Source organism: Oncorhynchus tshawytscha, linkage group LG16, assembly GCF_018296145.1.
Source record: "Oncorhynchus tshawytscha isolate Ot180627B linkage group LG16, Otsh_v2.0, whole genome shotgun sequence".
Classification (NCBI taxonomy): domain Eukaryota; kingdom Metazoa; phylum Chordata; class Actinopteri; order Salmoniformes; family Salmonidae; genus Oncorhynchus; species Oncorhynchus tshawytscha.
In genome coordinates this window covers 17,474,806-17,498,733 of record NC_056444.1, presented here as the reverse complement: position 1 = coordinate 17,498,733, position 23,928 = coordinate 17,474,806, and the positions used below count along the sequence as shown (strand labels likewise).

The 23,928-nt window shown below is 42.0% G+C and overlaps 3 protein-coding genes across 6 annotated transcripts in view; 1 reads left to right on the top strand and 2 right to left on the bottom strand.

Annotated features, from left to right (window-relative positions):
* Positions 1-1,926, bottom strand: part of LOC112215435 (eukaryotic translation initiation factor 1A, X-chromosomal-like) — a 36,388-nt gene extending 34,462 nt beyond the window's left edge. For 2 of the 4 annotated variants that reach the window (XM_042298888.1, XM_042298890.1), the window contains exon 1: positions 1,688-1,923. In XM_042298888.1, the coding sequence (XP_042154822.1) occupies positions 1,688-1,703 (16 nt within the window). In that variant the 5' untranslated portion in view covers positions 1,704-1,923. Of the gene's footprint in view, positions 1-1,687 lie in introns of all 4 variants that reach the window. The other 2 variants (XM_042298889.1, XM_042298892.1) reach the window with 2 other exon arrangements.
* Positions 1,927-2,329: 403 nt separating this feature from the next.
* On the top strand, positions 2,330-13,736 carry LOC121839593 (zinc finger protein 354A-like). Its single transcript, XM_042298887.1, has 2 exons — positions 2,330-2,935; positions 10,516-13,736. Exons 1-2 carry the CDS (start codon positions 2,648-2,650, stop codon positions 12,286-12,288), a joined length of 2,061 nt encoding a protein of 686 aa, XP_042154821.1. The 5' UTR covers positions 2,330-2,647; the 3' UTR covers positions 12,289-13,736.
* Positions 13,737-15,921: 2,185 nt separating this feature from the next.
* Positions 15,922-23,928, bottom strand: part of LOC112216494 (ribosomal protein S6 kinase alpha-3-like) — a 31,005-nt gene continuing 22,998 nt past the window's right edge. The window contains exons 5-22 of the mRNA XM_042298886.1: positions 23,625-23,705; positions 23,456-23,535; positions 23,266-23,372; positions 23,139-23,176; positions 22,853-22,995; positions 22,185-22,255; positions 20,698-20,786; positions 20,510-20,574; positions 20,318-20,420; positions 20,114-20,226; positions 18,612-18,737; positions 18,397-18,486; positions 18,099-18,257; positions 17,796-17,957; positions 17,621-17,697; positions 17,415-17,532; positions 17,176-17,316; positions 15,922-17,072 (exon numbers count right to left, since the gene is read on the bottom strand). Coding sequence (XP_042154820.1) covers positions 16,950-17,072; positions 17,176-17,316; positions 17,415-17,532; positions 17,621-17,697; positions 17,796-17,957; positions 18,099-18,257; positions 18,397-18,486; positions 18,612-18,737; positions 20,114-20,226; positions 20,318-20,420; positions 20,510-20,574; positions 20,698-20,786; positions 22,185-22,255; positions 22,853-22,995; positions 23,139-23,176; positions 23,266-23,372; positions 23,456-23,535; positions 23,625-23,705 — 1,886 coding nt within the window. The 3' untranslated portion in view covers positions 15,922-16,949. The remainder of the gene's footprint in view (positions 17,073-17,175; positions 17,317-17,414; positions 17,533-17,620; positions 17,698-17,795; positions 17,958-18,098; positions 18,258-18,396; positions 18,487-18,611; positions 18,738-20,113; positions 20,227-20,317; positions 20,421-20,509; positions 20,575-20,697; positions 20,787-22,184; positions 22,256-22,852; positions 22,996-23,138; positions 23,177-23,265; positions 23,373-23,455; positions 23,536-23,624; positions 23,706-23,928) is intronic.

The following is a 23,928-nucleotide window of genomic DNA, read 5'->3' as shown; positions in this document are numbered from 1 at the left end:
TGGCTCCATCCATCTTCCCATCAATTTTAACCATCTTCCCTGTCCCTGCTGAAGAAAAGCAGGCCCAAACCATGATGCAGCCACCACCATGTTTGACAGTGGGGATGGTGTGTTCAGGGTGATGAGCTGTGTTGCTTTTACGCCAAACATAACGTTTTGCACGTTGCCAAAAAGTTCAATTTTGGTTTCATCTGACCAGAGCACCTTCTTCCACATGTTTGGTGTGTCTCCCAGGTGGCTTGTGGCAAACTTTAAACAACACTTTTTATGGATATCTTTAAGAAATGGCTTTCTTGCCACTCTTCCATAAAGGCCAGATTTGTGCAATATACGACTGATTGTTGTCCTATGGACAGAGTCTCCCACCTCAGCTGTAGATCTCTGCAGTTCATCCAGAGTGATCATGGGCCTCTTGGCTGCATCTCTGATCAGTCTTCTCCTTGTATGAGCTGAAAGTTTAGAGGGACGGCCAGGTCTTGGTAGATTTGCAGTGGTCTGATACTCCTTCCATTTCAATATTATCGCTTGCACAGTGCTCCTTGGGATGTTTAAAGCTTGGGAAATCTTTTTGTATCCAAATCCGGCTTTAAACTTCTTCACAACAGTATCTCGGACCTGCCTGGTGTGTTCCTTGTTCTTCATGATGCTCTCTGCGCTTTTAACGGACCTCTGAGACTATCACAGTGCAGGTGCATTTATACGGAGACTTGATTACACACAGGTGGATTGTATTTATCATCATTAGTCATTTAGGTCAACATTGGATCATTCAGAGATCCTCACTGAACTTCTGGAGAGAGTTTGCTGCACTGAAAGTAAAGGGGCTGAATAATTTTGCACGCCCAATTTTTCAGTTTTTGATTTGTTAAAAAAGTTTGAAATATCCAATAAATGTCGTTCCACTTAATGATTGTGTCCCACTTGTTGTTGATTCTTCACAAAAAAATACAGTTTTATATCTTTATGTTTGAAGCCTGAAATGTGGCAAAAGGTCGCAAAGTTCAAGGGGGCCGAATACTTTCGCAAGGCACTGTATTTACACATGCTAAGTTTGCTGAAAATAAACGCAGTTGACAGTGAGGGCGTTTCTTCTTCTTTTTTGCTGAGTTTACCATTTTAGGCTGTGATGTGAACCCCACATTCCTCTCTCCCTGTATCATAATCTACAAGAGGAACATGTGTTATAGCAACATGTGACGATGTTTTACAGGAATACAGACCACAGATAAGCCATATGGCCTACTACAGCCAGTACTTGAAACCTTCCTGTTAAATTTCTTCAGGCAAGTGTAAACAGTTGACTGGGGTGTGAATGGGTGTTGTAAACTGAATAAATAAGGTTATCTACCATCTAAATGCCTGTGTTAGTATCGTGAGTGATGAGCAAACCGGTTAATTTAGTTAGCTAAACGACAGAATTATATTAATTTTCTCCACTTAAAAAATACAATATAGCGAGCTGGCTGCTGTAAACTTCACTTAGCTAGCTTGGTACGTACCATTACTTCTGAACATGAACTCTAGCTAGTTACTGGTTAACTAGACATTATGCTGGTTAGCTAGCTAAACTAGAAGGTTACGGTCTTTGATTCAATTGTGTCACGTTTTCAATGCGTGTAGCTAGTCAGAGATGCCGTACAGAGATAGCCACACATTACGGGAAAAGACGGCAATTCTAACGCTTTACCTTTGTTCTTGGGCATATTTTTTTCCACCTCAGATCTTCTTTTCGTCCCGTGGTGATGTGTTGTCGCTTACTGTTGTATGAACAATATTGAATAAGAAAAATTGGCCAATTTCTCCCTACAGAATTCACGTAAAACCAATTCACCGCTGGTGTACCGGTAAACGCATGTCATTTCCTACAGAATTATAAAGTTTTATTTACACATGGTGAAACAGCAAACCACTGAGAGAACTGGAGCTATGCCAGCACAGTTGATTTAAATTCTATTTTGTGCTAGCTAGCTACTGTCTTTCTTTGATTATATCAGTTTCGGAAGGGGCAATAATAGTACACGTTTACATTGTATTATGTTAATTTGAAAATATATGTGTAAATGTAGAATGGGCGAACTTTCTTGGCAATGTGAATGTATCAGACACAGTGGAAACATATATGGAATGTATTTTACTAATATTTTAACATATTCATACGCTGAAACTGTGTACGTGTTTAGAATAATCAAGCCAATCAATTCAATATACATTTTATGTATTAATACATTTGAGGAAAATAATATAGCCTCCTCAAGTAAATGGTCGTTCAGTAGAAACACTCCACTACAGTAGGTGGCGACCGTGCGCCTATTCTGTTACAAAAACATAAGAAGTTGCAACCTCCTAGCTATTTTTGCAATCCATTAATTAGCATTTTAGTACCTGAAAAATCTGATTGTACACATATTCACCACTGTTCAAACGGCATAGACAGATAGAATGTGTAAAGTCCACGTGTGGATATTAATTATTGACTTAACACTGTAGACAGCTTAGCCACAATGCTAACTTGGTTGTTGTTGCTAACAGTTGGCTAGCAAAGAGCACAACAATCTGGGTCAGTGGTGACGACAAAATGAGTAGCTAAAAGGTATATCAAATTTGGCTCTGTTTCATGAGAAAATAACTGGCTAAAGAAAAGCACCAAATGGAAATCCATAGATGCATTGTTAGAGGATGCGCCAATAAATCGGACGCAATTATTCATTACAGTTTACCAGAGGAACCACAGAGACGTCAACAGTGGCTACAGTTTATTAATGAAAGCAACTCGGGAGAGAATATTCCAGTTGTGTCCCGTTTATGTGGCGACCACTTTACAGAAGAGTGCTTCACAAAACTTGATCTCGGTTTCACCACGAGGTTAATATTAAATCTTGACGCAGTCCCAACGATTTATTCCACTGATAAAACATCGGCGTATCGGCAACACACAGTGAGTATATTTGCGCTAAGAGGCTAGCCTACAACTTTGTAAATCTGTATGTGTTTTATGAAACTTAACTAATGTAACATTGGATCCAACCTAAACTTGTGTAGGCTACTGCATCAAATACAGTATTCTACAGGCTAGTAAGTTAATCAGACAATCTACTATAGGCTAGTAAGAATACTATATGCTAGTAAATTAATCAAAGACAGTATATTATAGGCTGGTAAGTTAATTAAAGATTGTATACTATAGGCGAATAAGTTAAAGATGCACTCTCAAATTTTTGTATAATTTCAGCTAGTAGTTTTTAAAGTGGTGCTCATAAGGCAAAATTGGCCCTGCTTTTTGCATATAACGTCATCCATTTGTGTGATATGTTAAGAATTTTGTCATTTGTATGATATCATATGATTTTTTTTCATTAGTGTGATCTGTTATGAATCCAATTAGTGCAATGTGTTACGAATTTGTTGTGCTTAAGATCCCGGAGTGCATCTTTAATCAAGAGAGTATGCTGAAAAGGTTATAGATCTTTTCCATGTACAAGGACCCATGAGCACTAACATGTGAAGTTCAAAGGATAGGCCCCCACCAGAGAGCAAAGCTGACACTATTTCCACGTAATTCCAGTCCTATAAGTGGAAATTGTCTTTTAGATTCTATCTCCGAAAAAATGACGCATGCAGCCAGCTTGGCTATTGCTGGTTCTGGAGGTGGATTTGTCATAAGCATGTAGAGAACTTTGCCACAGATGGATAGGGGAAACCACTATCTTGGGCTTTGCCATCTATTGCCATCTTCCATAGATTGCCGCCGCAAATTCTCCATAGAAAGAATAAGATGAAGCTCTGGTAATATGGATAGCCTGAACCTTTCGGACTAGACACATTTTTCTACATTGTAATGGGCACTGTGCAACCTTTGGTAGGCTCGTGAGGCCATGGTTCTCACAGCTAGGGGAAGTGAAATGACAGGCTACAATGACTTTGCTCATGATGTACGCCGCAAATTCTATGTAACACCTTGAGCGCATCGGACACAAAGCATAATCTTTCACGGGTGCCTTTTCATTATTCACTAAACAGAAATAGAAACACAACATGTGAAGTGTTGGTCCCATGTTTCATGAGCTGAAATAAAAGTTCCCAGAAATGTTCTATACTCACAAAAAGTGGATTTATCTCAAATTTTGAGCACAAATTTGCTTACACCCCTGTTAGTGAGCATTTCTCCTTTGCCAAAATAATCCATCCACCTGACCGATGTGGAATATCAAGAAGCTGATTAAACAGCATGATATTTACACAGGTGCACCTTGTGCTGGGGACATTAAAAGGCCACTCAAATTTGCAGTTTTGTCACACAACACAATGCCACAGATGTCTCAAGTTTTGAGGGGTGTGCAATTGGTATACTGAGTGCAGGAATGTCCACCAGAGCTGTTGCCAGAGAATGTAATGTTAATTTCTCTACCATAAGCCACCTCCAACATTGTTTTAGAGAATTTGGCAGTACGTCCAACCGGCCTCACAACCGCAGACCATGTGAAACCGCTCCAGCCCAGGACCTCCACATCTGGCTTCTTCACCTGCAGCATCGTCTGAGACCAGCCACGCTGACAACTGATGAAACTGTTGGTTTGCACAACCAAAGAATTTCTGCACAAACTAAAAAAAAAAACATTTTAGGGAAGCTCATCTGCATGCTCGTCATTCTCACCAGAGTCTTGACCTGACTGCAGTTCGGCATCATAACCGACTTCAGTGGGCAAATGCTCACCTTCGATGGCTACTGGCACGCTGGCGAAGTGTGCTCTTCACGGATGAATTCCGGTTTCAACTATACCCGGGCAGATGTCAGACAGCGTGTATGACGTTGTGTGGGCGATCGGTTTGCTGATGTCAACGTTGTGAACAGAGTGCCCCATGGTGGGGTTATGGTATGGGCAGACATAAGCTATGGACAATGACCACAATTGCATTTTATCAATGGCAATTTGAATGCAAAGAATTACCGTGACGGGATCATGAGGCCCATTGTTCGTGCCATTTATCCGCCGCCATCACCTCATGTTATAGCATGATAATGCACAGCCCCCATCTGTACACAATTCCTTGAAGCTGAAAATGTCCCAGTTCTTCCATGGCCTGCATACTCACTGGACATGTCACCCATTAAAGCATGTTTGGGATGCTCTGAATCAACTTGTGTGAGGGCGTGTTCCAGTTCCTGCCAATATCCAGAAAATTTGCACAGCCATGGAAGAAGAGTGGGAAAATATCCCACAGGCTACAGTCAACAGCCTGATCAACTCTATGCGAAGGAGATGTGACTCTGAATGAGGTAAATGGTGGTCACACCATATACTGACTGTTCTTTTGATCCACGCCCTATTGAAAACATTTTTACAGGTATCTGTGACAAACAGATGCATATCTGTATTCCCAGTCATGTGAAATCCAAAGATTAGAGCCTAATGCATTTATTTCAATTGATGGATTTCCTTATAAATCTAAATCAAATTTTATTGGTCACATACACATATTTAGCAGATGTTATTGTGGTGTAGTGAAATGCTTGTGTTCCTAGCTCCAACAGATTCAGATGGTGAAGCGTGATTCATCACTCCAGAGAATGAGTTTCCACTGGTCCAATGGCTGCGAGCTTTACACCACTCCAGCCAATTGCGCATGGTGATCTTAGGCTTGTGTGTAGCTGCTCGGCCATGGAAACCCATTTAATGAACGTCCCGACGAACAGTTCTTGTGTTGACATTGCTTCCAGAGGCATTTTGGAACTTGGTAGAGTGTTGCAATCGAGGACAGACAATTTTTACGAGCTTCAGCACTCCGGTACTGTCCTGTAAACTTGTGTGGTCTACCACTTTGCAGTTGAGCCGTTGTTGCTCCTAGACGTTTCCACTTCACAATAACAGCGCTTACAGTTGACCGGGGCAGCTCTAGCAAGGCAGAAATTTGACAAACTGACTTGTTGGAAAGGTGGCATCCTATTACGGTGCCACGTTGAAAGTCTGAGCTCTTCAGTAAGGCATTTTACTGCCAATGTTTGTCTATGGAGATTGCATGGCTGTGTGCTCGATTTTATACACCTTTCAGCAACGGGTGTGGCTGAAATAGGCATATCAATTCATTTGAAGGGGTGTCCACATACTTTTGTGTGGGTGGTTCGAGCCTTGAATGCTGATTGGCTGACAGCCTGGTATATCAGACCGTATATCAGGGGTATGACTATGTATTTTAACTGTTCTAATTATATTGGTAACCAGTTTACAATATCAATAAGGCACCTCGGGGGTTTGTGGTACATGGCCAATATACCACGGCTAAGGGCTGTGTCCAGGCACTCCACCTTGTGCCGTGCGTAGGAACAGCCCTTAGCCGTGGTATATTGGCCATGTACCACAAACCCCCGAGGTGCCTTATTGATATTATAAACTGGTTACCAATGTAATTATACCACACCCACTCCTGCATTTATTGCTTAATTATCCATCATCTTTGCAGTTGCCAAAGGTTATCTATTATATTGCTCAGCTCAGTTGCGACTCAAACTTTGCTGGTGTTTATGATTAATAAACAATGCCATGCTGGTGGGTGGTACCATTCAAATAAAACCCAGCCCTGAAACGAAACCGAGGCTAAAAATAATTTACACATAATTTCATAGGAAAAGATAAGGCATTGGCATGAATTTGCACGAAGCGTGGCGTTCGGGTTTGTCACTTCAAGCCCAACCTAAGTTGTTGTGCAGCATCCTGGGTAAGATCTGGCCATCGTCTTTCAGCTAGAAAAAGTGGCTTTCTACTAGAGGTCGACCGATTTTTATGATTTTTCAACGCCTATACCGATTTATTAGAGGACCAAAAAAAACGATACTGATTAATCAGACAATTTATAAATATATATATATTTGTAATAATGACAATTACAACAATACTGAATGAACACTTTTATTTTAACTTAATATAATACATTAATAAAATCAATTTAGTCTCAAATAAATAATGAAACATGTTCAATTTGGTTTAAATAATGCAAAAACAGTGTTATATATTTACACAAATATATATATATATTTACACAAATGTACATGGAGCTCGGTATGTTCAGTCTTTTAAACAAATATGTCCAAATCAGCTCTAACAGCCAGTACAGAGTGGTCAAAGTGACATGCACAGCTCTTCAACATGACAATAATGTCTAGCACAGCTCTCTGACTGGATAGGCCATCATTGATTACAAGCTGTAGGGTGTGTGCACTGCAGCTGAAGTCTGGAAGCTCTGCCAGTCTCATACCTTTCACCATGTTTGCCCCACTGTCCCTGAGGACCAACACTACACGTTCTGTGTGGATTTCACAGTATTCCAACATGGTCAAAAACATCTCTCTGATGTAGTTTCCTGTTTGTGATCCAGTCACAGTCTTGACTTTCAGCACAACCTGCTTTCTGGTCCAAATATTGTCAATGAAATGTCCAGTAAGGCTCATCAGGGACTCTGTAGTGCCTGACCAGCAGTCAGTTGTGAATGCCATGTGTGGAGCGTTCCCTGATGCTACCAGATTCTTCACTTTCATCACAACTCTTTTTAATGTGTTTTATCTAGCATTTCTGCACTGTATAATTTTTCATCTTTATCCTGTACCGGGGTTCAGCCTCGGAAAACCAACATCAGACACCACTGTGAATGGCTGGTTGTCAGTGGCAATCATCTCAATAATTGCTTCATCCATCTTCTTGGCCATTTTGCTTGTTTATTAAACAGTTGTAAGATTGTAGCCTGCGATGTCTGATGTGTCTGTATCATTTTTCCTTGTGAAGAATTTGCATTTGCTTTTTTCATCATTGCTTCCTTATGGGCTTTTGGATGGGTGTTCCTAAGGTGATTCCTTATTGGCTTTAGGATGGGTGTTCCTAAGGTGATTCCTTATGGGCTTTTGGATGGGTGTTCCTAAGGTGATTCCTTATGGGCTTTTGGATGGGTGTTAAGGTGATTCCCCAGGTTAGTGGTATGTTTTGATTTAGCCGTTGCTGACCTCTTTATCACAAATAAGACACCTTGCTTTCCCTGGTGCCAATTCAATGTAATAGTCCCACACTGGTTCTCTGCTTTTCTCTGCCATCTGTAAAATTAATATAATTGTACACACACACGCACAGCTCTCTGAAGTGACAAGGATACTGAAGTATCTGCTAGGAGACACATACTCTCAACTGTTTGAATCATAAAACTAGAGATAAAGTTATCTATGATGAATGTTGAAAACAAAAACTGTAATTTCTATATGCAGGAAATCCTATTTTAATAATGTGCATGGTAATAATTGACTACCAAAGTGTGAGTCATAATTCCCATGACACCTTCCAGCAAAATAAATCTGAAAGGCGGTTAATTCATTCATTTATTCCACAGGATGTTTTTAGATTCACTTCAAATAAGGTCTGTGTTTCGTTTAGGTTTACAACACCTTGCCAATTTGATAACTGTGTAGATATCCATAGGATAAGGTAACTCTGACTTAATTCTAACATAATAAACACACAGAAATAAGAGCATCATTTCAAACCGTTCTGTATTTTATCAAAAGGGTGGCAAACCTAAGTCTAAATATTGCTGTTACATTGCACAACCTTCAATGTTATGTCATTATGTAAAATTCTGGCAAATTAATTAGTCTTTGTTAGGAAGAAATGGTCTTCACACAGTTCTCAACAAGCCAGGCAGCTCAAACTGCGGCATATACCCTGACTGCTTGCACTGAATGCAAGAGTAGTGACACAATTTCCCTAGTTAATATTGCCTGCTAACATGAATTTCTTTTAACTAAATATGCAGGTTTAAAAAATATATACTTTGTATTGATTTTAAGAAAGACATTGATGTTTATGGTTAGACACATTTGTGCGACGATTGTTCTTTTTCACGAATGTGCTTTTGTTAAATAATCACCTGTTTGGCGAAGTTGAAGTAAGCTGTGATTCGATGATAAATTAACAGGCACCACATTGATTATATGCAACGCAGGACAAGCTAGTTAACTACATATGGATGATGATATTACTAGGTTAACTAGTGATTATGTGAAGATTGATTGATAAGTTTAATGCTAGCTAGCAACATACCTTGGCTCCTTGCAGCCACAAGGCTCTTTTGATGCTGCACTCGTGTAACAGGTGGTCAGCCTGCCACGCAGTCTCCTCGTGGATTGCAATGTAATCGGCCATAATCGGCATCCAAAAAGGCCAATTACCGATTTGTTATTAAAACTTGAAATCGGCCCTAATTAATCGGCCATCCCGATTTAATCGGTCAACCTCTACTTTCTACTGGTGTGGGCTTTAAGGCATATTTAAAATGTTCAACCATTTTCCATCCCAAATTTTTTAATAAGCAAAGGCTTTGATTTCTGGTCAAACAGATGGAAAAGGGGTCTTAGAAAACATCTGCAAGAAAAAGTCTTATAAGGTATTAGAAATACATCAAAATACGTTAATAAGTTAACGTAAAGACCGTTGCCAACTAATATTAACACTTGCCGAAATGTTGCCTTTTGTAAGTTTAAGAAACATTGCGCTGTGCCTTGAAATTCCATTACCAAAAATCCACATACTGTATCTAAGATATTTTCTAATTTCTCTCCCTCATGAGGAGGAAGAATAGTGAAAGTTTACAGAAGTAACAAGTAAAAGGTAGGCCTATCAATTAGTTAGTGTTTTTACTGAAATCAATTTTGTTTAGGAATTTCTTTATTGATTAGAACTTGAAATCCGTTACCAAATCAGTAACGGAATTTCGGCAATTGAATTGGCTACAATGGGAAGTCGTAGTAGTCACAAATGACAGTTGGGTTCACAAATTTGGACAGTAGAGTACAGTAAAGAAAAGTAGAGTATTGTACAGTACACAGAGCACACTAAATTTGAGTACACTAATGTACTGTACTCTAGAGTGCTGTACTTTGTCTGTACAAACTTGTGAAACATAAACGTCTGTGATTGGTTCAGATTTGGTCTGGTCCAGTCTAAATCTGGAGCAGATATTTGGCAGTTTTGGAAAATGTGGACACACAAAAAACTTTTTTTACCAAAATGATTTTACCGAGATTTTACCAAAATGATTTGACCAAACTTGGCATCTTGACAGTTCTTCCAGTAAATGTGTTATTGTAAAAATCAGTGTACTTCTTTAAAAGTAGTCCTTGTGCATAGTTTTAATGGTTTGTTAAACTTTTGAAATCGATGGGTTTTTGTGTGACATACATTTTAAGTGAACAATTTAAGTTTCAGCACAATTCCGTTACCATGGAATTGCCCTATAGTAAAGAAGATGGCGGCGCAATGCTTTAAACATTTGCCGCCAATTAAGTAGTTAATGTCTTTCACCTTTCCCACTCCACACCACCATCAAATCATCTTTTTTGTTCTTATAGTATTTTTATGTTCTTAAACTTTATGGCCATAGAAAATGTGTCTTCCAGGCCTAGCCTACAGTTTCTTAAACCAAGTGTAGCCCAAACACTGTAACTTAAATGAAATAATGAAACACTTCTTGTCCATCTCACAGGTGTCCGCTGAGAGTGCAAAGGGGACTGGGATGTTGGAAGTAAAAAAGACTGGCATCAAGGAGGAGCCAGTGGACAGGGAGGTGGACTCGCAGGTGAATCGCTCAAACAATTTGTTGGGTTCAATCAAGAAGTCGTTTAGTTCAATCAAAGAGGAAAATGTTGGTCAGGATGCGAGCATTGCAGGGAGCTATGACCAGATTAGAGTGTTGAAAATAGGAGACTCACACACAGGAGAAAGGAAGAAAGAGGGAGGAGAGTATGGGATGGAATACTCACACTCTCACCAAGATGGAGGTTATGATGCCATGGTAACAGAGATTCACAGGGAAGAGGGGATGAAGGGAAAGGGCAGAATGAAAGAATGGATGATGGAGAAAATGAATGTGACGGCGCATGAGGTGGAGGTGTTTGTGATAGAAAACTCAAAACCAGAGGAGGAGGAATGGAGGGAATATGTGTTAGGAGAGGAGGAGGAGAAGGAGGAGGAGGGATGGAGGGAATATGTGTTAGGAGAGGAGGAGGAGGAGGGATGGAGGATAGAGGAGAGGGGAGAGGGCAGAATGGAAGGGATGTGGGTGAAAAAAGGGAGACGGAAAAAGCTCCCGGGGCCGCAGTGGTGGAGATGGGAGCAAGAGAGGAAGAAAACAGAGGAAGATGAGTGGAAGATGATTGCAGAGAGGGCGAGGGAGGAAGAGCGGGAGAGACAGAAAGGTCAGACTGTGGAGGAAGAAGAGAAGAAGCGAAAGAAGAGAGTGGCAGGGTTCCGCTGCCCACAGTGCAGCAACACCTTCCAGTCCCGAAGTGAGTTAATGGAGCACAAGACCGGCTGCTGCAATGATGCAAAATACACCTGCCCAGTGCCACTCTGCCCCAAACACTACACAACTAAGAGGTCCCTGTGGACTCACATCCGCTTCCACCGTGTAAAGGATGACAAGAAGAAGAAGAAGGCCTTGGAGACTATCCAGAAATCCCAGGGAGCCCAGGAGCAGAAGATGAAGGCCTATGATGCTTACCTGAAAGCCCAGAAATCCCAGGGAGCCCAGAAAGCCCAGAAAGCCCAGAAATCCCAGGGAGCCCAGGAGCAGAAGATGAAGGCTTATGATGCTTACCTGACAGCCCAGGTGCAGCAGAATCAATACCAACCCAGCCATAAGAAGAAATTCTTCTGCCCACTCTGCAACATATACTACAGAAACCAAACTAGCCTTGACAAGCACTCTCGTTGTCATACCAGTGTCCACAAGTTGACGTTCCGCTGCTCCTTCTGCTCCCTGGAGATCCTGCGAAAGTACACAACTAAAAAGCACTATGACTTGGAACACCCGGGCAGGGTCCCACACTGTGAGGAGTGTGGAAAAACCTTTAACTCGATCGACAGCTTCCTAAAACATCAGGTTAGACACTTGTCCGTGACACCCTACTACTGTTATGAGTGTCGCATCTACCAGCTGACCCAGAGGGGCCTCACTGCCCACCTGAGAAACCACTCTCTCAGACGAAACCAGGAGCAGCTAGACCAGCAGTCTGGGAAACTCAACAAACCTGATAATACAATGAATCATAGTACAGCCCCTCTACACAACAACCCTGCCTCTTTACAAGATAACCACGCCCATCTACAAGATAACCACTCCCATCTACAAGAGAACCACGCCCATCTCCAAGACATCAAACATCAAAGAAGAACTTATAACCATAGAAATAGAATCTCAATCTGTGCTTTAACCCCTCCTCTTTGTCCCATAACCATACCCCTCCCTCTGACATGAAAAACTGACCTGGGAACTTTATCCGTGACTATTTCTGTACAGGAGAACACGGAGACTGGGATCAAATCCTCTAAATAGAGACATCTAGTACTTGGTTTTTACAGGAGATTAACTGTTTTATCGATACAGAGCGAATAGCAGAAATGACAGTAGTAGCAGAATCAACAACCTCTGCATCATCAAAACAGTTGCTCTGTGAGAAGGTGTTAAAGTTCACAGTTAGCCATTATGTAAATGCCAGCTGAAAAGTACCAGTGGCCTGGCTTTGGCCCCAGGTGAGAGCAGGCCCCCTGGAGCCGGCCCAGTGAGACACAGGTACCAGCTCACGTAGATGGAAACTGAAAAGACTGAGCCATATGTACAGTATTTGTTTGTCACTGTTACCTTGAAGGCCAGGTGTCTTTAAAACGTTGTAAGCCCTTTATAAGCCCCATAATATCCTATATGATGTGCATTTAGCCTTCTATCCATAATCTAATATAGAGAGAATTCAGTTTAATCTATAGAGTTGTCTTATACAACATTAACTGTAATTATCTTTACGTAAAATGGGATAGTCACACATTTATAAAATGTTATTTAGTGCTTCTGAGTTAATGTTGGTGTTGAGATGTATTATTAGACCATTCCTGATCCTTTGAGGTTTAATCCATTTTTCCTTCTGGTTCTGCACTTTTCTCTTTATCTGCACTTGTTTATTTCCTACAGTAGTCCAGGGTGAGTAGTACAGCACTATGGGTAGGTTTAGTGGGTGCAACATAGCCATAGAAATGTTTTGTATAGAACAAATACTTTGTGAAACATATGGGTTGTCTGTCATGGAGGATAGGGTATAGTGTCAACTCTATCACATTTCTATCTGCAACAAGAATGTTTCACCTCACTGAATACACTCCATGTATGCAGTAGCAACTCTCTGGTCCTATAGGAAGCCAAGTGAACTTTCTCTGGCCAATAGAGATGAACCCGAATGACACTGTAGCCCTGCCCAACAAGGAGCACTTTGATGTCGACTGGTTCCATTACTGAATGTCTGATGCTTTGTTCTCTACACTATTGACATGCTCTCTGAATAAAACGCCTTTCTATGTTATTTACTGGTCAGTGAAAAACACAGAGTCGTGTACTGAAGGCCTGTTTATTATGTTCAATACAAAGTCCTACTGTGACTCCACTGAGATACAAAACCAGAGAGAGGAGACGGTAGCAGCAGGATGGATGGAAGGACACTGTATCTCCACAGGGACAGAGGAAAGAGACTGGGACACAAAAGGCTGGTTTCCCGGACATAGATTGTGCCTAGTCTTGGACCGATTCTCCCTTGAAATTGCTTTTAAGTCCAGGACAAGGTGCAATCTGTGTCCAGGAAACCGTCCCAAAGAGAGAAGCAATGCATCTCATCTACTCTCAAAACAACATACAAACTGCTCAAACACACAACCTTACAGCTAAACACTTAACAGTCAATCAGAAACTCAAAGACCGTGTGTGTTACAACACATCCAGAAGAGCAGCGGGAGAGAAATTGAATAGGTAGAGGTTCACTACTGATCCAGGATCAGATCATGAGTTCAATAATACCGCTACAAGTCATTGATAGCTACAGTTTTCTTAATTCTATTAGACAGACAGCACTTTAAAGGGATTGACAAGAAGTCAGCATGTGCCAGCAGGCCCAGACAGTAACATACTGGATTATTTCCACAACTGTCATATCATTCCAGAAAGTAACATACTGGATTATTTCCACAACTGTCATATCATTCCAGAAAGTAACATACTGGATTATTTCCACAACTGTCATATCATTCCATACTGAAATTTCCACAACTGTAACATACTGGATTATTTCCACAACTGTCATATCATTCCAGACAGTAACATAATGGATTATTTCCACAACTGTCATATCATTCTAGAAAGTAACATACTGGATTATTTCCACAACTGTCATATCATTCCAGACAGTAACATACTGGATTACTTCCACAACTGTCATATCATTCTAGAAAGTAACATAATGGATTATTTCCACAACTGTCATATCATTCTAGAAAGTAACATACTGGATTATTTCCACACTGTCATATCATTCTAGAAAGTAACATAATGGATTATTTCCACAACTGTCATATCATTCCAGACAGTAACATAATGGATTATTTCCACAACTGTCATATCATTCCAGACAGTAACATACTGGATTATTTCCACAACTGTCATATCATTCTAGACAGTAACATAATGGATTATTTCCACAACTGTCATATCATTCCAGACAGTAACATACTGGATTACCTCCACAACTGTCATATCATTCCAGACAGTAACATAATGGATTATTTCCACAACTGTCATATCATTCTAGAAAGTAACATACTGGATTATTTCCACACTGTCATATCATTCCAGACAGTAACATACTGTATTACCTCCACAACTGTCATATCATTCCAGACAGTAACATACTGGATTACTTCCACAACTGTCATATCATTCCAGACAGTAACATACTGGATTATTTCCACAACTGTCATATCATTCCAGACAGTAACATACTGGATTATTTCCACACTGTCATATCATTCCAGACAGTAACATACTGTATTACCTCCACAACTGTCATATCATTCCAGACAGTAACATACTGGATTACTTCCACACTGTCATATCATTCCAGACAGCAGGTTAAATTCATCAGAAAATATCATGTCTGTTCCAGCCACATATTTCTACATCCAAGGGCTTCTCCCACCCCCACCTGTGTGCTTACATGACTTAGTTAATGGATTTCTAAAATGCATTGTATTTCATCTCCCAGAACCCTGAGGTGCTGTACTAGTACAGTATTGACAGTTCAGTTCAGTGCCAGACTCAGTCTCTTCACAGCTTCATCCATTCAAATGCTCCTCGGAACCAGGAAATACAGTGTCCTCCGGGATTATTGGGAAATCAAACCATGACCATGAGGTTAAAGTGCAGACTGTTGCCTTATTTAGAGGGTATTTTCATCCCTATCGGTTGAACCGTTTAGAACTGACAGTACTTTTTGTATATAGTACCCTTTTTGTATATAGTATTGGGACAAATTCACTTGTGTGTATTAAAGTAGTCGAAGTTAAGTATTTGGTCCCATATTCCTAGCACGCAATGCCTACATCAAGGTTGTGACTTTACACATTTGTTGGATACATTTGTTGTTTGTTTTGGTTTTGTTTCAGATGATTTTGTGCCCAATATAAATTAATGCTAAAGAATGTATTGGGTCATTTTGGAGGGACTTTTATTGTAAATAAGAATATAACATGCTAACCTCTCACCATTACAATAACAGGGGAGGTTAGCATTTTTATGCATGCTAACCTCCCCTGTTATTGTAATGGTGAGAGGTTAGCATGTCTTGTGGGTATGATATTTTTGCATCTGTGACTTTCTCACTCATCATTACTCACGATATATTCATGATTATCTGTAATATTGGTAGCATCCACATTAATGTAGAAGTGTTCAGAAACATTCTATTATTATTTACAATAAAAGTCCCTCCAAAATGACCCAATACATTCTTTAACATTATTTTCTATTGGGCACAAAATAATCTGTAACACAACCAAAACAAACAACAAATGCATCCAACAAATTTGTAGAGTCACAACCTTGATGTAGGCGTGCTATGAATATGGGACCAAATATTTAAAAAATGCACACAAGTGAATTTTTTTCAATACAAAAGGGCTATAATTTCTAAACGGTTCACCTGGATAAGGATGAAAATACTCTCAAATGAAAGCTGACAGTCTTCACTTTCACCTCAGTCATTGTTTGATTTTAAATCCAAATTTATTGAGTATAGAGCCAATAGAAGACAAAATAATAATTACAGAGGGCACTGTATAAGGCAGCAACATGCACACTGGGCAAGCCACAGACTCGTTGTCCAGCTAACCACCGCTTAACACTGGTCCAGGATAATGTTTACCTTAGTGTCTGTAGAGCTGAGTTGGTGTGGACAGGGTAGGCGGTACCCAGACTGGCCTAACCAAAGCCATGATTGGACCTCAATCCCGTCACTCTGATTGGATGTTGTGGCTGACTGGGAGGAGCTTGTCTCAATATAGGGGGCATCGTCAGTGGTCCCATTTGCTCTCACTCTGATGACATCACTAGTTTTGTCCCTGTAATGACTCGGTCACTAAAGAGGCTACTTAAGGTTTACACACAGAGCTACAGTTATACAGTTCATCATAAATTGGGTCTTAAATGCATATGCAGGTATCTCTCAAATGTTCCCAGAAGTACATACACACATACATCTATATACAGCACATTCATGTTCCTGACACGTGTCTCTTGAGTATCTAGAGGCAACGCTGATTGTACAAAGCAAAGACTGGAGAGACGATACAATGTTAGTGGTCACCACCAGCCCTGGTCCAACAGAGCTACAGGCTGTAGTTCTAGCCCTAACTGGTTCTAAAGCCTGCATACTCTGTATCTCTGGCACCAGGGGGGGAAACCACTGGGTTAGTTCCTAACAGAGAAGGGTCAGAGGGGTCCCAGGTGCATCAGAGTTCTGTCCAGGTCACCTGAGGGACCAGGTCTGCCCGTCTGTCTGAACAGACCTCCAGCAAGGTTATAAGTCCGAGGTGAAAGGTTAAAGGTCAGAGAGCAGTGGATGTGAGTTTCTTCACCCCCCTCCGTTGGGCCAGAGTGGAACATCCCACAGGGTCCAGGACAGGTGGAACGTTCCTGTTGAGGGCAGAGTAGGTTGCTGCCATGGCGCCCTGCACAAATCAAATCCAACTTTATTTTAAGTCATTAAAATATTGCAACACACATCACTGTATATGAAAAATACAAAATATAGTGGGACAGAGTGTGTGTTACCTTGACCAGGTGTGGAGCATCCTGTCTGGTGAGTGTGAATTTGGGCAGCTGGTCGCGTTGTGTGACCCAGGGATGACGCAACACCTGGCCAGCCGTCAAACGCTGGTGGGGGTCCACGTGTAACATCTTAGACACCAGCTCCTACAGGTCAGAGTTCAAAAACATTACAACATTATCCCCCATTGAATATCGTGTTTGAATGTTGGTAACATTCCCTTGGCTTCGGTGTGTGTGTGTACCTTGGCCTCGGCTGAGACAGAATTCCAGTACCCTCCGGTCAGAGAGAACTTCCCGGTACCGATCCGAGCCAGGATCTCCTCTGGAGTGTCCTCTAGACCATTGGCAAAGGGAGTGAACCTGGAGAGGAAAGTAAAGGAGAGAAGGGTAAACAATTGCAAATACACAAACAACCATATTCACACATATAAAACAAACACAGTCTTACCCTGTCAGCATGGTGTAGAGTAGGACTCCCAGACTCCAGATGTCACAGGCAGCGTCATAACCCTGCTTCTTCAACACCTAGTAAACACATACTGTATGATTAGTGGATGAGAGGGTACACACACATAGAGAACATCAGAGAGAGGTAGAGAGAGAGAGAGAGTCACGGTACATACCTCTGGAGCTACAAAGTTAGCTGTGTAGCACGGCGTCATCAGCAGGCCGTTCTCAGCTCTCAGCTGCTTGGCAAAACCAAAGTCACAGATCCTGATGGACTCAGCGTTCCCACTCTCATCCACATACAGGATATTACTGGGCTTCAGGTCCCTGTGCACCACCTGGTAAATGATCAACCAATCAGTCAATCACACCCACGTCGACACATTGAATGAGAACTAGGTATGCTGTAAAAAGAAAGTATTGAGGCTCAGAAATGTGTCAAAGTCCTTGAACGACACAAACACATGAAACACACTCACCCCCTGTACGTGTAGGTATTCAACAGTCTTGGTGATGGTGTATAGGACAGCACTAGCTTCTCTCTCTGAGAAGAACTTCTGCCTCAGTATCTTATCCAGCAGCTCTCCTCCCTTCATCAGCTCTGTGACCAGATACACTGTCCTGCCATCATCAAACACCTACAGCAGAGACAACAGGGTTATAGCTGTACCTGTGTGTGTGTGTGTGTGTGTGTGTGTGTGTGTGTGTGTGTGTGTGTGTGTGTGTGTGTGTGTGTGTGTGTGTGTGTGTGTGTGTGTGTGTGTGTGTGAGACTCACATCCTTTAGTGTGATGACGTTGGGATGTTGTCCGTATCTCAGTAGAATCTCCACCTCCTCCGTTGGGTCTCTCTTAGCCTTACTGATGATCTGGGTGCAACACACACACACACACACAAATGTGTTGGAGTTGAAACCAAGACCACTTATGTATGTATAGCTCTGAATACTAACAATCAATGGGCAATATCAATGCTTTCTGCTGTGTGTCTCACCTTGACTGCGTACTCCATGCCAGTGGTCTTGTGTATGCAGCGTTTGCAGACAGAGTATGATCCCAGTCCTATATCCTCCTTCATTTCATATGCTTCAGAAAACTGAGACACATTTCTGTGCAGCTGCTACGTAAACACATGAGCAACACAGATGTCAAACTACACATAACAAGACTGTGAGTGTGGACGTGTTAAACTATACTTCTGGGGACCAGAAGTCCTCACAGGAATAGTAAACAAACAAACATTTGACCAACTGGGGACATTTTGTTGGTCCCAACAAGGTCAAATGCTATTTCTAGGGGGATTAGGGTTAAGGTTAGAATTAGGTTTGGAGTTAGGGTTAGGAGCTAGGGTTAGGAGTTAGGAGTTAGGGTTAGGAGCTAGGGTTAGGAGTTAGGGGTTAGGAGTTAGGAGCTAGGGTTAGGAGTTAGGAGTTAGGGTTAGGAGCTAGGGTTAGGGTTAGGAGTTAGGAGTTAGGGTTAGGAGCTAGAGTTAGGAGCTAGGGTTAGGAGTTAGGGTTAAGAGCTAGGGTTAGGAGCTAGGGGTTAGGAGTTAGGGTTAAGAGCTAGGGTTAGGAGTTAGGAGTTAGGAGTTAGGAGTTAGGGTTAGGAGCTAGTGTTAGGAGTTAGGGTTAGGAGCTAGGGTTAGGAGTTAGGAGTTAGGGTTAGGAGTTAGGAGTTAGGAGTTAGGGTTAGGAGCTAGGGTTAGGAGTTAGGGTTAGGAGTTAGGGTTAGGAGTTAGGGTTAGGAGCTAGTGTTAGAAGTTAGGGTTAGGAGCGCTGCAGCGCAGTGTCTACAGTCATATCTTATGATGATAAAATGGTGTCAGAAGTGCTTCAACCTTGTAAAATACAAGATCAACCTCAGAAAATATAAGACAAGAACATTGTCAGAGTCGACAGGAGAGATAATTTCACAGAAAATAATAATATTCCGTGAGTTTTATCAGAGTTTAGAGCTACCAAACAGCTCTCTCAGCCTCTGTCTCTCTCGTCATGTGAGCAGCCAAGCGGAGCCGTTGCTGTGGATACTCACACACAGAGAGCACATGGAGCAACGCAGGGAGAGAGCGGGGGACAGACAAAGATGAGCAGAGAGAAAGTTATTTCTGATTTCGTGTTCGGCCAGGGCCGGGCCGTAAATTCGGCAGAAGCAATCGAGCCAGGGCAGAGAATGTCCAGGGCAGTGGCCTAAATTTCATGGGGCCTGTGTGTGTGTGTGTGTGTGTGTGTGTGTGTGTGTGTGTGTGTGTGTGTGTGTGTGTGTGTGTGTGTGTGTGTGTGTGTGTGTGTGTGTGTGTGTGTGTGTGTGTGTGTGTGTGTGTGTGTGTGTGTGTGTGTGTGTGTGTGTGTGTGTGTGTGTGTGTGTGTGTGTGTGTGTGTGTGTGTGTGTGTGTGTGTGTGTGTGTGTGTGTGTGTGTGTGTGTGTGTGTGTGTGTGTGTGTGTGTGTGTGTGTATGTATGTATGTATGTATGTATGTATGTATGTATGTATATATACCTTTACTATTGTAGCCTGTAGTGGTTGTGCCTCTTCTTCTGTTGTTATGGCTACGAAACTGAATCCTCGGAACAGCTGGTGGGCGTTGGCACTGGGTGGAACCCCTGGGGAATCTACACACAGAAGACAAGCAAGCGGTTGAAATTCAACAGATGATGAGTAATTGACAGGTGGAGGAACGGAGAGATGTGTGTGTGTGTGTACCTTTGGGTGTTTTAGCAGTGAACTCTGGGTCGAAATAGAAGGTGTCGTCAGGTCGTCCTGTAGCAGGTTTGAAGGGAGGGTGGAGCTCTCTACGGAACAGTTTCTACACACAGAGATAGAGAACACATGATATGGTATATACTGACACTACAGCGTCTGAAACGCAGTGAGAAGAGACGTCACATCACTCACGTTCCAGTCTACGGTGCAGTAGAAGTGGTGTCTCTTGATCTCTTCCACTCCGTCTGGGCCGGCTCCTACAGAGATCAGAACACGAAGTTACACTTCAACACAGATCTAGGATCATATAAACTCCCCCAATCCTACCTTTAACCATTAGGGGGAAAACGTAACCCAGACCTAAGATCAGATTGTGTTACCTAGCCTGTTAGTAGGGTTGCGTTTGAAAAGGTTCCTCAGGAGACTCTGGGCTTCTGGACTCAGAAACTGTGGCATCCCCAACTTAGCCCTGAGGAGAGGGACAGAGAGAGAGTGAGGTAAAGAAAGACAGGTAGGAATACAGAAGAGGAGAAGGCAGTGATAGAGGGGGAAATAGAGAACATTAAAGAGTGCGGATATTGACACAGTCGTCATATATCAACCTGTATTCAGTCTGATTGAATGCTGAAGTCCATTATACAGTATACAGTAATACATACAGGAAACTAACTCAGCGTTTTACAGAAACGATCTCAGCAGCCGAGAGAGACAAACAAACATTCTCAGCATTTTCCCCTGAGAGAGAGATAAATGATTCTCTGTGTTCAAATATCTCTCACCCATTCCACCTCTCCCTTTCCTGCACCCTTCCTCTCTTTCTCATTCCATCTCTCTCCTCCTCCACCCTCCCTCTCTCCTTCTCTCTCATACTCTCCTTCTCTCTCTCCCCCTTTCCGTCATAAATGTCAAACATTCCACTTAGCTAGCTCCATTATCTGCTTTTATCACTCTTATAGTCTGTCCATCCATCCTGCCCTCCTGCTGAGTGCTCCAAATACCTCTTGTAATATGAATCCCCCTCTCTTTCTCCTGGGTTGCCTCAGCATTATAACCTGTGGTCCACAGACCTTCTGAGTTTTTTATTAGATTTGTTTTCTTCCAAAAATAATAACAATTGCGATTGTTAACGGTATTATAAGTAATTTTACAGAACATGTTTTCCAATGTTAATAATAGGCCTTTAATCTGTTACATTCACTGATAACATTGGTGGTCCTCAATAGCTTTTGACAGTGATTTGGTAGTCCCCGGAACAGAAAATACCTTTTGACAGTGATTTGCTAGTCTCCGGAACAGAAAATACCGTTTGACAGTGATTTGCTATTCTCTGGAACAGAAAATACAGTTTGACAGTGATTTGCTAGTCCCCGGAACAGAAAAGAGCTTTTGACAGTGATTTGCTAGTCTCCGGAACAGAAAAGAGCTTTTGACAGTGATTTGCTAGTCCCCGGAACAGAAAAGAGCTTTTGACAGTGATTTGCTAGTCTCCGGAACAGAAAAGAGCTTTTGACAGTGATTTGCTAGTCCCCGGAACAGAAAAGAGCTTTTGACAGTGATTTGCTAGTCTCCGGAACAGAAAAGAGCTTTTGACAGTGATTTGCTAGTCTCCGGAACAGAAAAGAGCTTTTGACAGTGATTTGCTAGTCTCCGGAACAGAAAGGAGCTTTTGACAGTGATTTGCTAGTCTCCGGAACAGAAAAGAGCTTTTGACAGTGATTTGCTAGTCTCCGGAACAGAAAAGAGCTTTTGACAGTGATTTGCTAGTCTCCGGAACAGAAACGTTTGGGAACCGCTGGCATAGAACACACACACACTACTCCAGTGAGATGATAATGGTCAAATGGTCAACCTTGTCAAAGAGACTCACTTGAGGATCATGTTCATGGTCTCCTTGCGGTCTTTCCCCTGGAATGGTAGCGTTCCGGTCAGCATCTCAAACTGGGAGAGACACAACACAAACAACCTAACTACAACCTGTAACACAACACAAACAACCTAACTACAACATAACTACAACACAAACAACCTAACTACAACACAAACAACCTAACTACAACCTGTAACAGAACACAAACAGCCTAACTTCAACCTAACTACAACCTGTAACACAACACAAGCAACCTAACTACAACCTAACTACAACCTGTAACACAACACAAACAACCTAACTACAACCTAACTACAACACAAACAACCTAACTACAACCTAACTACAACCTGTAACACAACACAAACAACCTAACTACAACACAAACAACCTAACTACAACCTGTAACACAACACAAACAACCTAACTACAACACAAACAACCTAACTACAACCTGTAACACAACACAAACAACCTAACTACAACCTAACTACAACACAAACAACCTAACTACAACCTAACTACAACCTGTAACACAACACAAACAACCTAACTACAACACAAACAACCTAACTACAACACAAACAACCTAACTACAACCTGTAACACAACCCAAATAAGGAACTGGTAAATAAACCATATAAGGTGTGTGGCCCCGCCCCTCTCACCATGAGCACGCCGTAGGACCACCAATCAGCGCTGGTGGTGTGGCCTCTCCTGTTGACCACTTCCGGAGCCATGTACTCCACCGTCCCACAGAACGAATAGGCCTTGTTCTCATGGTCTATAGACTCCTTACTGAGGCCGAAGTCTACACACACGCACACACACACACACAGAGAGGAGTAAAGCTTGTTCTCATGACTCCTTATTGTCTGCAGTGAGAATACACACATGATCCATAGAGTACACTCTCACACACAAACACACACACACAGGTCTGATATTACCCACCTGTCAGCTTGATGTGTCCCTCCTCGTCTAGCAGAATGCTGAAAGGACAGAAATGGATCTTTAGACAAAGATACTAAACAACACACACAATCTGAGTGTGTATGCGTGTTTGTGTGTGTGTATGTACTTCTCTGGTTTGAGGTCTCTGTAGATGATGCCCAGGCTGTGAAGGTGGTCCAGCGCCAGGGCCAACTCTGCCAGGTAGAACTTCACATCCTCCTCTGTGAACATCACCTACACACAGAGAGGAGAGGAGGGTGAGACCCCCCCCCAAACACACACACACACACACACACACACACACCACACGCCTTCACCTCTTTAGACAGTCGTGTGAAGAGGTCTCCTCCTCGTAGGAAGTCCAGGATGAGGTAGAGTTTCCCTTCTGTTTGGAACGCTGAGGAGAGACATCTGATTGGTTACCAGAGGACTTGTGTTGTGATTGGCTACCTCACTGTAGTACTAAGCTGTGATTGGCTAACTCACCATAGTGCAGTTTAACGATGAAGGGATGGTTGACCTCCACCAAAATGTCTCTCTCCATCTTAGTCCTCACCCTGTCACGCACTGCAACACACACACACACACACTAATTAAACATACATACAGAGTACACGTCCTTCTAGGAACAAACAACTCACCTCATCTCTATTCCCCTCTACCTCCATCTATCCCTCCCTCTCTATCTCTCTCTTGGCATGGAAGTAATTTGGCTAGATTGATGAGTAATGGAAAATAAAAAACAAATCAAGAAAAGAGAGAGAGAAACAGAGACACAGAGAGAGAGAGA